The sequence below is a fragment of the Cicer arietinum genome, chromosome 2 (assembly GCF_000331145.2).
Source record: "Cicer arietinum cultivar CDC Frontier isolate Library 1 chromosome 2, Cicar.CDCFrontier_v2.0, whole genome shotgun sequence".
Lineage (NCBI taxonomy): Eukaryota > Viridiplantae > Streptophyta > Magnoliopsida > Fabales > Fabaceae > Cicer > Cicer arietinum.
Window position 1 is genome coordinate 6,328,919 of NC_021161.2, and position 16,780 is coordinate 6,345,698.

At 28.4% G+C, this 16,780-nt stretch overlaps 2 protein-coding genes across 2 annotated transcripts; one reads left to right on the forward strand and one right to left on the reverse strand.

The window, feature by feature from the left end:
* Positions 1-6,693: 6,693 nt before the first annotated feature.
* LOC101514083 (uncharacterized) lies at positions 6,694-9,241 on the forward strand. Its single transcript, XM_012712729.3, has 2 exons — positions 6,694-8,298; positions 8,930-9,241. Exons 1-2 carry the CDS (start codon positions 6,992-6,994, stop codon positions 9,006-9,008), a joined length of 1,386 nt encoding a protein of 461 aa, XP_012568183.1. The 5' UTR covers positions 6,694-6,991; the 3' UTR covers positions 9,009-9,241.
* A 5,079-nt stretch (positions 9,242-14,320) lies between these two features.
* NAC14 (NAC domain-containing protein) lies at positions 14,321-16,780 on the reverse strand. The gene is made up of 3 exons (XM_004489663.4): positions 16,368-16,780; positions 15,875-16,158; positions 14,321-15,303 (listed from the first exon to the last, which is right to left on the reverse strand). The coding sequence occupies exons 1-3, from the start codon at positions 16,552-16,554 to the stop codon at positions 14,677-14,679; spliced, it is 1,098 nt and encodes a 365-aa protein (XP_004489720.1). The 5' UTR covers positions 16,555-16,780; the 3' UTR covers positions 14,321-14,676.

A 16,780-nucleotide genomic window follows, 5' to 3' on the forward strand; every position in this document is an offset into this window, starting at 1 on the left:
AACACCTTATGAGCTTTGGATTGGGCGTAAGCCTAGTCTGAAGCACCTTCATGTTTGGGGATGTCCAGCTGAGGCAAGGCCTTATAGGCCGAATGAAAAGAAATTTGAACCCCGAACAATTAGCAGCTATTTTATAGGGTACTCAGAAAAATCAAGGGGCTATAAATTTTATGATCCTAATTTGAGAACAATTTTTGAGACGGGAACGGCAACGTTCTTTGAGGATATTGAGTTTGGGGGGAAGATTAAGGTTAAAGATTTTGTCTTTGAGGAAGAATCGGTAACAATTCCAGAACTGATTCTTCCACCAATTGACTTTCCCATTATTGAACAAACTCAAGATGATCTGGTTGTTCAGGAAGAACAAAATCCAGATCAAATTCAAGATCCTCAAGAACAAGTGCCTCAAGAGCCAGCTCCATTGCGGAGATCCACTAGAGAAAGGAAAAATGCTATTTCGGATGATTATGTAGTATTTATCAATGAGGTAGAGGAAAATGTTGGCATGACGGAAGACGACCCAGTCAACTTTCATCAAGCCATGCAAGATTCTCGTTCAGATAAGTGGATCGAAGCAATGAATGAGGAGTACAAGTCTATGCAAGACAATTCAGTTTGGGAACTTATCCCATTACCTGAAGGAAAGAAACCCATTGGTTGCAAATGGATTTTTAAAACCAAGCGGGATTCCAATGGTAATGTGGAGAGATATAAGGCACGTCTTGTAGCTAAGGGTTATACTCAAAAGGAAGGGATTGATTATAAAGAGACTTTCTCTCCGGTTTCATCGAAGGACTCTTTAAGAATAATCATGGCTCTTGTTGCTCACTTTAATTTGGAGCTTCATCAAATGGATGTAAAAACAGCTTTTCTCAATGGCGACATTGATGAGACGATCTATATGGTGCAGCCAGAAAACTTTGTGTTGGGAGACCCAAAGAATATGGTGTGCAAACTAAGAAAATCCATTTATGGGCTAAAACAAGCTTCTCGTCAATGGTACCATAAATTTCATCAAGTAATTCTCTCATTTGGTTTTGAGATGAATACAGTTGATGATTGTGTGTATCATAAGTTCAGTGGGAGCAGACATATTTTCCTGGTCTTGTATGTTGATGACATACTGCTTGCCACTAACGATATAGGCATGTTGCACGAAACTAAGAAATTTCTATCAAAGCATTTTGAGATGAAAGATCTTGGTGACGCCTCTTTTGTATTAGGAATTCAGATACACCGAGACAGATCTCGAGGTATTCTTGGATTGTCACAAAAGAGCTATATCGATAAGGTTCTCAAAAGGTTTGGGTTACAGGATTGCAAACCAGGGGACACCCCAGTTGCTAAGGGAGACAAGTTTAGTCTCAAACAGTGCCCTAAGGGAAGTTTGGAAATTCAAGAAATGCAAAAGATCCCTTATGCTTCAGCTGTAGGGAGTCTTATGTATGCCCAAGTATGTACGCGTCCAGACATAGCGTTCATAGTAGGGATTTTAGGCAGATATTTAAGCAATCCAGGTCTTGACCATTGGAAAGCAGCCAAGAGGGTCATGAGATATTTGAAGAGAACAAGAAACTACATGCTCACATATAGGAGGTCAGACCAGTTAGAGATCACTGGGTACTCTGACTCGGATTTTGCGGGATGCCAAGACAGCTTAAGATCAACTTCAGGCTATGTCTTTCTGTTAGCTGGTGGAGCAGTTTCTTGGCGTAGTGCCAAGCAAGGTCTTACTGCTTCATCAACCATGGCAGCAGAATTCGTAGCAATTCATGAGGCATCTGACCAGGGCATTTGGCTGAGAAATTTTGTCACGGGGCTGCAAATAGTTGAAGGGATTGAAAGACCACTCAAGTTGTATTGTGACAATAGATCAGCAGTCCTGTATTCTAACAATAATAGGAGCTCAACCAAGTCAAAGCACATTGACATTAAGTTCCTAGTTGTTAAAGAGAAGGTACAAAGTGGACAGATATCCATAGAACACTTAAGGACAAACTCCATGATTGCGGATCCACTCACTAAAGGTCTACCACCCAAGGTCTTTCATGAGCATACTGCTCACATGGGTGTGCTACAGTTTGAGGAATCTTGATTTTAGTGGGAGTTTCGTCCATTATGTAATTCATGTTCTATGTTTAATTGTAAAGTACAAATACATTGTATTTGGACTTTCTGATCAGAAATAAAGTTTAAAGTATTCAGTTTTTGGTTACTTTGTACATTTAAGTTATGGTATGATCTCATTCGATAAAGTAGGACCAGTTGAAAATTGACATGCATTGACCAACTTCATGTAATTTTCATGCTACACTTTTCATAATGGGTCTATGTCATTTAGTTGTGTCAGTACGGGTGATCATTGATGGGTTTAGTTATGCCTATTATGACGAAAGCCTCATTGGTTCCATGTGCTGATATGATTAATGGACGGGACAATTTGGATTATACTCAAGGTAATTATAATGACATTTTTGACGTCATAAAGTCTAACACACTCCTAAGGATACATGTGTGACCAGTGGGAGATTGTAAGATTTATGGGTCACATATGTAATTAATTAATAAAGTGTGTTAGGGTCATTGTATAATTAGCCAATAAACTAGAGGTCAAATAATATATAATGGTTTATGGCTAAAGAGCATAATAGTTATGAAAATTAATAGTGTAGATACCAGGCAGTTTCTAATTTAATGAGGGGCTGAATTGGAAATACTGCAATTTGGGATATAACTAATAATAGTTATATATAGGGTAATGGTCCCCAAGCCAAACACAACAAGACTATTCAGTTTCAAAACCCTAAAAGAGAAAACTCTCTGGTTCTCTCTATCCCCATCAAGAGAGCAAGGTCTTCAGGGTGTTTTGCTGAGGAAGATCACCCAACCCATTGGCTCTATCATCATCATCTCAGGATTTCATTAATGGCAATTCCCACAGGTACGCTTCCGCCTTTGGCTATTCATCATGTAATTGACATGGATTGTTGAGCACAACGTTATTAGGGTTTTTTCAACACATATAACTTTTAATGATAGATTTTAAGAAGTTAATATATTGTGTACTAATTTAGAAATACTAGTAGACTTTCTATTTCATATAAAAAATCAAATCAAATAGTGGCATGTATAATTGCAACTGTTAAAATTATAGTTTTTTTTTTATTTAATATTAAAATCATGAAAGAAGAATGGATTATTTTCATTGACATGAAAAAATAATAAAATTTGAACTATTAAATAAAAATGAAATAAAATATAAAAAATGCTAGAAAAGTATTTAACGGTGAGATTGAAAGTACCCGTGAAAACATGAGAAAAAATAAATGGAAGAGAATAAATTTTCTGGATTATCATACACACAAAAAAGTTTTTCAATTTTATAATTGAACTCTTTGGACCTTTGATTATGACGTTTGTTGTAGTTTTGGTCATAATCTATATTTTTTATCTCTAAAATAGTGATTTATTGTCTCAGTAGTAAATTTGAAGAGAAAATGCTACAGTCAAGGTTTAAAAATAATCATTTTAAACTAAAAAAATACCATTTAAAAAAAAATTCTGATTTAGGATTAAAACTGCAACAAATATAATAATTAAGAAGAATAAAAAATTTAATTTTGAAATAAAAGAACTATTTTCGTCAATTTGATAAAATATTTAGAAAAAAAAATACAATTAAATAAAAATAAAATCAGAGTAGTGGTTTGTGTATGTACTTGTTGGTGTTTTAAAATGAGATATTATTTTTGATAAATTAAAATAAGATAATATAAATCTGATAATTGGTTCGAATATCAGATTCTAGAAAAATAAAACGAGCAGTGACTTATATAATTAAGCCATAACAAGTAAGATATTGGATTTTTTTTTGGTGAATCATATATCGGAATTTTAATCAATATGACAAATTTTATGATAGGTTTTATATGGATTGAACTTTTTTTAAGGAATGATTGACCTCTTTTGTTGTTTGATATAAATATAGTAAGATGATGGAATTAAATAGGTGTAGTTTTTTATTTCTTTGAAAATGTTCATATATATATATATATATTACTTAATTTAATTTTAGTGGAAATTCACTCACTTTTTTTTCTTTTGATTTATGCTTTTATTCAATTTTAAGTAACGATTTAATATTTTATGTCTTATAATATCATAAATGTTATTATATTTAAAAAAAAAGTTTAAAAAATTCATTCATCTTTAAGTAAAATTTAAAAAATTAGTAATCATTTTCAAAAAATCTATATTTTCATCAAATTTATAACTCAAATATTTAAATTATATTTTCATCTCTAAAAATAAAAATATCAAATAAATAACTCATTTTTTAAGATTTAGGTTAGGGATTTGATTTGAAAAATATATATATAAAAAAAAAAGATATTATCTTAGTGACTTGGAGATTAAATCTTAAAGTGTGTGTTCGTTATTTGATGGATTTAATGTTGTTGAAGATGAAAATATGTATTTATTTGAAGATTTGAATTATGAAAAATTTGATAAATATATAAATTTTTTGAAATTGATAATAATTTTTGTAGGTTTTGTTTGAAGATAATGATCAATTTTTTGAATTATGTAAAAATATATAACATTATTAACATTTTAAAACATAGATTATCAAATAGTGCCTTAAAATTAAATAAACAATTAAATATGAAAAAGAATAAAACTGAATTATTATCCAAAAATTTCTATTTCTATTTCTATTTTTACGAAAGTTTCCATTGTTGTCTATAATTTCCATTGAAAGTTTCCATTTCTGTTTTTACGAAAGTTTCTATTTTATGCTACTCAATTTATAAAGGAGCCAAATAAAAAATAAAGTTGTAGAATATTTTTATTTCCATAATTTTTAAAATGTATTTAATACAAAATGAACTAGAGAGAAGGATTATTTAGAGGATGCCATGTGTATATTTTACTAAAGGAAATAGGTCCTAATATAAATAACTCATTTTTTAAGATTTAGGTTAGGGATTTGATTTGAAAAATATATATATAAAAAAAAAAGATATTATCTTAGTGACTTGGAGATTAAATCTTAAAGTGTGTGTTCGTTATTTGATGGATTTAATGTTGTTGAAGATGAAAATATGTATTTATTTGAAGATTTGAATTATGAAAAATTTGATAAATATATAAATTTTTTGAAATTGATAATAATTTTTGTAGGTTTTGTTTGAAGATAATGATCAATTTTTTGAATTATGTAAAAATATATAACATTATTAACATTTTAAAACATAGATTATCAAATAGTGCCTTAAAATTAAATAAACAATTAAATATGAAAAAGAATAAAACTGAATTATTATCCAAAAATTTCTATTTCTATTTCTATTTTTACGAAAGTTTCCATTGTTGTCTATAATTTCCATTGAAAGTTTCCATTTCTGTTTTTACGAAAGTTTCTATTTTATGCTACTCAATTTATAAAGGAGCCAAATAAAAAATAAAGTTGTAGAATATTTTTATTTCCATAATTTTTAAAATGTATTTAATACAAAATGAACTAGAGAGAAGGATTATTTAGAGGATGCCATGTGTATATTTTACTAAAGGAAATAGGTCCTAATTAATTTAGTATAGATAATATTTATTAGAGAATATAATTGAGGAAAATATAATTATTATTTCATTAAAAATAAAAAAAAATATTATTTATTTTAAAATAATTTTTTCTTGTTAAAGTGACATTTATTTGAGCTAAAAGAACTAAGGAGTAACAAACCATCTCTTAGGATATACAAATTAGGAGAGTACAAAATTCAATCTAATCCATTAACCTCATATGAGTCGTTAATGTTTGAATCATATATAAATATAGATTTAAATATATAGAGATATCAATGACAGACACGACATAGACAAAATTGAAATAGAGATCGAATTCAAGTGAACATGTATTGTGTTAATTAAAAATTGATAGAAATCAACAATTCTTTATTTAATGCTATGACTTTATTACTTAACTAATAAAGCATTACACAACAAAAATAATTTTCCGATCAATTCATTTTATTTGTTATTAATTTTTTATCCAAAAAACTGTGTATGTATATTATTCACTCCGTCCCAAATTATATGTTATTTTAGTAATTTCATACAAATTAAAAAATATAATAAAATTAAAAGTAAAAAGAGTAATAAATAATAAAAGATATAATAAGAAAAGAAACATTAATATACAATAAAAAAAAGATTAATGTTATAAAAAAAATCATTAATGTTTCATTTACATGCAACCTATAATTTAAGATGATTTTTATTTATAAAATCACATTATTTAAGATAAAAAAGTAATTTTTTTATAATTTATCTTAACAATAATTCAATCTCATCTTTATACCATTTTGTCTTTATTAAACTTATATTTCATCAAGTTTAGTCAAATTAAATATCTAATTCAAATCTAAATAATTAATGAAATTTAATATTAGAACTGAATAAAACATACACAACCCCCTACCCAACGCAAAGATTGGTTACATTAACTATACACGAGTTGTTTTCGCAACACCACCATATATATCTATATTATAGTACTAGTCCATGTGTCACCAAAACTAATTCCAAGACATAATATAATACCTATTAAGGACCACACTAGGTTTTCCCCTCTTTATATAACATCACAAAATATTCACTTAATCAAATACACTATTTTGTGTTAGAGGTTCACAAATTTCACTTTCACACACTCATCTTCATTTAGCAAAATCAACAATTCCAAATTCATAATTTTTTCCAAACACCAACATGCAACAACAACAACAACAATTTCATTTCCACAACAATCTTCCATATCCAAAACCAAAAAACACATTACAACATTTTCTCAAACACAAACCCTATTTTCAAACCACACAAAAATTCACTTACAATAAAACCACCAATCCCTTCAATTTCATTCACATAAAAAAGTTTCCACCTTGTAATGCAATAACATCATCATTCCCAAACCCTTCTTCACCAAAAAATGAAACTACTATTGTTTCAAAAAAAAATATTGATGTTGAAAATTCCAATGGAAAAAAAAAGTTTTTGGGGTGCAGTTAGTTTAATAATTGGTGCTGCTGTTGGGCCTGGAATGTTGGGCCTACCATCATTAACAATTAAATCAGGCCCAATACCTTCAACAATCATAATCTTATTATCATGGATTTATGTAATGTCATCAATAATTCTTGTAGCTGAACTTTGTTTTGATTCAATGCAAAAAAACAATGTTGATGAAGTTAGTTTCACAAACCTAGCAACAGCAACATTAGGGAAAAAATTTGGTTCATTTGTTGCATTGGTTTACACAAGTTTGTGTTTTTCACTTCTTGTTGCATGTGTTTCTGGAATTGGTTCAATACTCTCACCAATTTTTCTTCAATGGTTCAATTTCAATTTCAAAACCCTAATTCTTCATTCAATTTTCCCTGTTTTTCTTGCAATTTTGATTGTGTTTTTCCCTTTCAAAACCATTGATTTTGCAAATAGGGTTTTGTGTTTCCTCATGCTTTTTTCAATAACTGGATTAGTAATTGTTGGAATTGTTGTTGCTAGGGTTAATATAATTACCTCTTTTGCTTCAATTTCATGGAAATTTTCATCAATTTTGCCAATTATACCTGTTGCTGTTTTAACATTAGGGTTTCATGTAATTACCCCTTTTATATGTAAAATTGCTGGTAACACTATAGATGATGCAAGAAAAGCAATACTAATTGGTGGGGTTGTTCCTTTGATAATGGTTTTGTCATGGAATTTGATTGTGTTGGGACTTGTTGGGACAAATAAAGGAACAAACTTTGGAAATGACCCTATTACCCTTTTGCTTTCTGTGAACCCTTCTGCTTTATTTGCAGTTCAAGGGTTTGCTTTTTCTGCTATGGCAACTAGTTTGATTGGTTATGCTGTTAGTTTGCCTAAACAAATTCTTGACACTTTTGAGTTGGTATTTGGAAAAGATGAAACTTTTTGTGATAATGTGGATGGAAATGGAAGGGTTGGAGGATTGGTTTTTTGTTCGGATCGGGGTAGTATTGGTAATTCAGGGGAAGTTAGATTCAGAGGTTCAAGGAATTTGAGTGAATTGAGATCAAATGAGGAAAGATTTGATGGTGTTAAAGTGATGGTTACATTATTAGTCCTTTGTTTTTCAGTGTTGATAGCTTCATATTTTCAGTCTACTTTTTCAAGAGCTCTTGATTTTGCTGGAGTTTATGCTAATTGCTTTCTTTTTGGTATCATTCCTCCTGTGATGACTTATATATATCAATCCAAGAAGAAAATCAGGTATGGTTTAGTGTTCCAAGTGAAGCTAATGAGAGTTTTACATTAATTTGATTTTATGTAGCACTGACACAACATTAACATATGTGGTTACACTTAATCACTCTCATTTTTAAATTTTACTGTTGTCTACGTGCTAGTGTTGTGTTTGGTGTCAGTGTCAGTGTTATATAGTTAATGATTCAAAAGAAAGGCCCACTGCACACAATCTATACATATACATACATACACATATATACACACGAATTTGGATTTACTGCAATGTAGTCAACACTCAACATATTTGGACCATTCGATCAAGATGACGATTCAAATTTAAAGTTTGGTTTTAAATTATTTTTTAATCTAAAATTTGAACTTGAAATTTGTACTATTCGATCTTGATTAAAAAGTCTAGATGTGTTTGACTGCACTCCAGTCAACATAGACTGTTGACTGCCGCGTCGGAGTCATACACACATATAATATCCACTTGTTTTGAATTTATTGATTCTTTTCTTTTACTAGAGCTTCTTTCTCCCGAGAATCGAATGGATAAGACCAAAAAATAGTTTGATGATATTTTTAGTTCTTCCATATTGTGAAGGAAAAGGTTGTGATTACTGAAGTTTATTTGCAATGAATGATTTTGCAGGTCATCCTTCATTCCAGGAGGAAATGTGACACTTTTGCTTCTATTCATTGTATCAATCATTTTGGGAATTTGGCATTAGATATTTATCCAAAGGCAATGCTTAGAAGGATTTGATTTAGTTGAAGTTAAAGTACTGGGCTCTAATGAGAATCATAATACCATTTATATATGTTGGATCAATGAAAGTATGTACACAGTTATGTCAGTTATGTAAATCATCTAATGCTATGTGGAATTATAATGAAAGTAGTTATTAAATCAAACAAATAATTTGTGTATACTATCAAGCAGTTAAGCTCTTTTTACCCTTTATTATATTCTTTCAGTTCATAAGTAGTAAATGTTGCTATTGTATTCCATTAAAAAAATTCAAATTTCTTTTCATAATGCATTTGTAATGATATTAAAGTGACAAAATTTGGTAAAGGAACCATACAAATATATGCTTGTCAGATAATGGAATGTATGTCATCAGCAAACAATTAGATTTCAGCAAGATTTGGTTCGGTTCTGTCTCCAACTGGTTATAAGTTCCTGTATAAAAACTTGTACCAATGGATCATTCAATAACTACATTCAAATATATAGTATTCATTTATTGATTGGCAGTAATAATTTCCATGACACTAGTTGCTAAACAATCAAGTATTATTATCTGTAATGGCATAGGTTTAAATGAGATGGATCTTATTTATTTTTGTTTATAATGTTAGAGATGAAAATTTTAAAAGTAACATGACCACACTTAGACAAATTCTAATATGGACAAGTTGACAAATTCTAATATGGACAAGTTGTGTTGTATAGTGTTTGATCAAACAAGTCATTCGAGTTAATGAAATTTTATCGATTCTTAGTAATTTATTTTGTCAAAATCAAACCAACTAGTTCAAATGAGTTGGTTTGAGTCAAGTCACGAGGTTCAAAATTTTAAAGAAAAAATAATTATATGATATTTTACTAACTTATAATTTGCTTTTAACATATCAAAATTGTGAATTCATGAGTTTGAGAACATTAACATTTTTCTAAATCAAACTAAAATGGATATTTGTTCAAGTTGATTCAAGTTCGCTTGAAATTATGAAAATAAATTAAATATTTTGGGTTGAGTTGACTTGTTGAGTCAATTGGACCAACCCATGCCTATAAACATACAATTTGTAAGTGTACCCCTACATCTATAAGAATACCCCAAAAAAAAACCTATGAAAATACCAAATGCCCTTATTTTTTGGGTAAAACATTTTTCCGGCTCTTAATTTTATTCTCTACAATGAAATTCATATTTAGAGTTGTTCATAAAAGTCATCTTTGTAACATTATTTTTTTTAAAGAATTGTATACTGAAAATGTTATTTTTACCATTCATAATTTATATTTACTATAAAAGTCATTCATATTGTTCATAATTTTTATTCATTATTCATGATAAAAGTCATCTTCACAATTGCTACTAAATCATCTTCACTATAAATGCAAAAATCATGAAAAAAATACAAAGACAAATTTGAGATGAGTATTTTGAAGGTGCAAATTTTTGTTGGGTACCAAAAACAATTGTTGGGTACACTTAAAAATTATCCAATAGTTAATACCCGACCTATCAGCCCAATAGAGTTTATTAAACATCAAATTTTATAATTAAAAAATATAAAATATGACATATGATGAGGTTATTTATAGCTATTGATAATTTGATATCGTTTTCAATGGGACACTCATGAATATTTTGATGGAGGCTTCTCATTGGTTGGTGAGCCACCAACACCACCGTTCACCCCATTTTTTCATGCAACAAATCAGGGTTTTCTGATTCACAAACAAGCATATATACATAAGCACTATGCTCCAATTTTCCCTTTAAAGATGAATAACTACTATTTTTCTCTCTCTTTCCACATATCATTTTCACTACCTTTCCAATTTTTCACTCCTTTATTCCCATTAAATAAAAAAGGTGATATATAATAGACACCTAGATCAATTAGTGTAACATTAACTTTCATTTTAGTTGTCTTGATATTTTAAAATATATTTGATATATTGAAGTGTAAATTCGAACTTAATAAGATTTCTCATCTTTATAATTGATAAAAAAACTTTAAATTAAATGTATTATTAATAATTTATTTACTCATATACTATTGACTAATTAATCTATTGGCATCTATTTATAGAAAAAGTGATGAGCACCGCATATAAAAAGGGGTGGTTAAGTTCCCCACAAGCATAAATCCACAATGAAGGCTTTGCTTAGAATGGAAAGAAATGTGCATTTATCACATTTTCCATTTCATCACATAAAAATCCAAAAATATCCATACTCACGAGATTAATGATGTACACCTTTCTTTTCTTCCAATATTTCCATAGCATGACTTACCCATACTTAGCTATATTTATTATTTATATCATCAATCTCATGCCCTTTTTTACCCATTTTGTTTTAAATTCTTCCATTTTTGTCCTTTTATTTCTTTATTCACACACTCTCATGTATTTCTAGTTTCGATCTCTTCCTATGATCTTATCTATTCAGTTCCTCAATTAATGGCCTAAGCGACACCAACACAAAATAACAAATAAAACAAAAACAAAAAACCAAACTCATACGTATATTTGTAAGCATAGTCATAGAAATTAACGGAGTATTGGATATATATAGCTTCACCAAGGTACATTCGTACCCTCAAGACATGTACGTATATTATGCGTATGTGTACAAAACATGTGTACTTCACATAAATGTTTTTTCAGAAGGATTATTTGTTATGGAGAATTATAATTTATGTTTTTTTTGTTGTTGTTTTCCTCTTGTAAAAACAATCATTTATTTTTACTAAAGTTCACATAAATGTTGGAAATGAGGTTTTTTCATGTGTAAATCTCCTAAATATTTTAAGAAAATTAGGATAAGTTATATACTTGAAGTACATTGTAGACTAGTGTTTGAAAATTGTTTAAGACTGTAGCGATAATTGATGTCAGATTTTTGGAAGTAAAAGTTTATAATTTTTATTAATGGAATATAATATAATATAATATGATAATATGATTTGTATCAATTTTGGCAAAAATACAAGAAAATATAAATGTGTCACTCAAAATTTAACACATTTATTTTCTTTCATTTTTGTCAAATTAACATCGATTAAATAGGCTATTTAGAACAATTTTCAAATACTAGTAAGTAATGGACCATCTATCAATTGGTCCACTATAGAACTTTTCTAATCAATCTAAAATTCTAAAAATGTAATTAAATATTTGTTACATCAAATTATTTTACTCATTTTTATTTATATTTTAGTACGAAAGAAGAATTTTAAGTTAAAATATATATAGAAAATTTGTTTAATTAAAAAAGGAAGAAAGAAAACACTCAACCGTCACCCAACCATCATTTGAATATTATCAAATAAACCAACATTGAGGAGGAGATGACACACTTATAAGACGAACCTGAATTAGTTGAGTATTCGATATAGTCGTCACTTAGTACTTACCTTTGGTGGCGATGCTACTTGTAGTGGAAAGAATATTAGAGAATATCAAATCATTTCGAGTCTTCTACACATTATTTAACACTGCAACAAAAAGGATACTCCCGTCTACGCCATTGTCCGCAAAAATACTTTTCAAATTATTCACGAGTCTTCTATCCAGATCTACAGTAAAAAAATCATTAGTCAAATTCACATGTAATACATAATACCAAACTGCTTATGTAAGTTGACAATCACACAAAATATGAAAAGATCGACTCGTTAGCATTGCCACAAACTTGACATAAGTCATTTTTGATCATGTGATAACGACTCCGTTAAATGTTTGTAAATAAACAACTACGAACAACTTTTTATTTATAATAATTTTTTAATTTATGAAAAATGAATAAAAATAATAGTAATTATCAGTTTTGTGATAGAGATGAAGTATTTGAGTATGTACAGGGTGTAGGCATGTGACTACTATGTTACTTTGACAGTCAAGAAATTAAGACACCATTGTTTGTTGTCGTTTCGTCATAAAAACAGTATTGTGGTTCTGGAAATTCTCACTTTAGAGGCATCTTTTCTGCACATATTCAGGAAATTCTTCACGTGCTTCCTCCATTTCATTAACTAATGCTGACTCTTTTGATTTAATGTATTTTTTTAATTTTTAAAAAATTCTTCTAGTCTTATCTTATGCATCATCTATAATCACTTCATGCTACTTTGCACATTATATATGAAAATTTTAGCACGAAAATGATACTAATATATATGAATAGGATTTTTTTTTTTACATCAAAATTTTGATATCAGATATTATAAAAAAAAATTAATATCAAATATATATAGTTTGTTTTTTATGTGTTTTCTGAAATTTGTATTAGTATTAGAAGATACAAAGTAATTAGTGAAAGATAGAAATACAAAATAATTAGCATTTTTGTTTTATACATAGAGTATTCATTGTAATTTTTTTATAAAAAAGATAATAAATTATTATAAAATTATATATAATTACGATATTTTGAATTTAAATCTACGAAAAGACGTTATGTTAATCAGTTGAACTATGATTTAATTACAAATACTCCTTATACTCTATTAATTTCATTTTGCTTATAAAAAATTAAATATTGCACCGGGTTTTAATTAATCTTTTGAGTGAAGTGATCATACATTAGTCTATTTGTTAGAGCTAGACCATTTTGGTTGTATTTGAATATATTTGTTAATTATGAATAATGTATCTCAAATTGATATTTTTGAAAAGTATTAATAATATTTTTTATGAACTAAATTAGGTGCTTCAATTTTCCACAAAAATAGATCTTTAATGTAATCTTTATTTCATTTAATTACAATATATTTAAGAGCATTAATAGAAGCGTATCTTGCGGAGTACTTGAAACATAGAAAGGGCAACAATAATAGTCATGCCTTGGTGGGAGGCACTACCATGGTAGCCACAATCTTTAAATTCTAATTAAAGTTGAAAAAACATATGCAAAATTTCCTTGGGAATTAATGCTTCCCCACTCTTGGTGGGATGTCATACATAAATATATTCCACAAAGCATAAAGTATATAATAACATGCATTCAAGGGTTTGATATGAGTCTTAAACTACTCTAGATTTGTCTTTTTGCAAAGGATGGTACTAAATTAATTACATTGGATTGTTAAAGACATTTTATATTTTATTTTTGTGTTCGACTGAGATGTAAGTAAAATATATATAACAAATGATTTATATAAAAAGAGTATAATTAATGATTATTTTAATTTAAAATTCGAACTAAATACTCCCAATCAATTCAAACTCATTTGAATTCATCTATTTGATTATGCATATTTGAAATATCAATAACAAAAAAATAATAGTAAATATATATGTACTCTAAACTATAATTTTCATTAATTACACAAATTTTGAATTACACAAATACAATCTTTGATAGAAATTACAAAAGAAAATGAATTAATAAAACAAACTCCCTATATCTAATAATAACGAAAAGAAAATGTACAATAGTAGGATCAAAGTCCTTTTCCTAATTGTTAAATAGTAGGATGGCTGAATAATAATAAAAAAAAAAACCTATATACTTTAGAACACCTTCATAATCATAAACCTATACACTATATGCATAACCAATAACTTTCTTCATATCTAATAATTATATCTATGATGATATGTAATAATGGAATTAATATATAAAAACCATGATTTAATTTCTCTATTATTCTTCAATAGTCATTCCACAAAGATTCAAAATTTGAGAGAGGACCAATTGATGAAGGACACTCAAAATCCTCATACAATGTTGTATTCCTTCCAATTTCTTGCTTTGAGACCACTGAAGATGTGTCAGTGTTTATGTCATTGCTCAAACATGTGTCTTGTGAAACACTTACCATAGAATTGTTGGTAGAGAATTGTTCCATCTTGCACTCTTTGTTGTCCAATCCATAAATATAAGTATTGTTGTGATTCCCTTGTTGCATATTATAAGAATAATTTGATAACATGTTTTGTTGCAATTGAGAGCTTGAATTTTGAATTTGGATTTGATTTTGAGGTTGATGAGAAAATGTATTCTCTTGGTTGGTGGCAATGTTATATGATGGAATTTGATTTTGAATATTGTTGTTGATTAAGTAACTTGGAAAATAATTACCATTTGGTGGCGGTTTAGAGGATGATGAAGGTGGCGAATTGATAGTGTTGCTAAAAGGTGGATCCACAAGAGGTGGTAGTGAAGAAAAATCCAATAGATCATCACTTAATGAATTTATCCTCAAAAGATTGGAAAATGAATTCTTTTTAATCTCTGTGTTGCTCTTGTTGAAAATCCTTGATACAACCCATTCATCCTAAAATCATATATTATATCATGCATTCCCAAGAAAAAGAGAAAAAAAAGTGTTAGCTAGAATCTTTGACAATTGAGCTTTCTATACATAGAAAGCAAAAGCTATATATGATGAAGGGAAGATATAGGACCACATGATAAAGAAACTCTCATTACATCATAAAAGTCACTTTTTAAAAAAGCAAAAACAAAAATATAGGTAAATTGAATTGTAAAAATCCATAATTAAAATTAACTTTTGAAAATTACATGCGAAATGGTAATCGCAATTTTGTCGTAATTCTTAATTTTTTTTAAAAAACATAGATAAATTCAATTGACTAATAATGTCACAGTTTTATGAAACTTAATTCTTAAGTTTTCATAGATACGTAAGATTCTGGTAATTTAAAGTTCCGTAAAGAGTTAAATAAAGTTTAGTTTACAATTTCAATTCGACTACGAAAACATACGTATAAAGCATTGCATTAATTTGTCGATTGCAATTTAAAACTTTTTAAAAGCTTTATATATTTTCCTTTCTCAAAATAAAGAAAATAAAAAAGAAATAAATTAAAAAAAAAAAAGGGTACCTTTGAATCCTTAGGAAGATTGCAAGTTGCAAATTTGCCATCCAATCTAAATTCATGCATAACCCAATTGGTTTTCTCTCCCTTTGGAGCTCTACCTTTATAGAACACAAGAGTTTTCTTCATTCCAACAAGTTGGTTACTTTTCCCTTTGTAGATCTCTTTATCTTTTCCAGTTGCTTTCCAATACCCTGATTCAGTTGCTCTATTAGTTCTTGTTCCAGTTGGATACTTTCTATCTCTTTGGCAAAAGAAATACCAATCTTTCTCTCCCATCTTTGCCATCTCTACAATTTTACAATATTCATATCATATGCTTATAAAAATTCAATATCAACAAAATATATCACATGATTAAAAAAATATCATACAATTAAAAAATATCAACAAATAATCATAATTGACTCCTGATTATCAAAATCAATTTATTTCGAAAAATCGGAGAGGTAAGATAAAAAATAATAATAATAAATAAAAAATAGAAAATAAAACTTACTAGGTAAGTCCCAAGGTTCACACTTATTCAAATCAGCTTCACCAATTGCAGTTGCACTAAAATTACTATTCAACACTTTGTTAATCAAATAACAAGTAATGATTTCATCATCAGTAGGGTGGAATCTGAAACCAGGAGGCAAATCAAGAGATTCATCAACTTTGTTCAACACAATAGGTTCATCCATGATAGATAATTAAAATAATTTGTATACAATATGGTTTTATTTTTAGGGGTGGTCAATTATATTAGACTTAGGTAGGTATATATATATGTGAGAAATTTGGTATAAAGAGATGAGAATATTATATGAAAGAGGCAAAGAAATTTCGAAGAAATTAATAAAAGGAATAAAGAGGAAATTAGAAGAAATGAAAATGAAGAATATGGTAAGGGAAGGTTTTAAGAAAGGA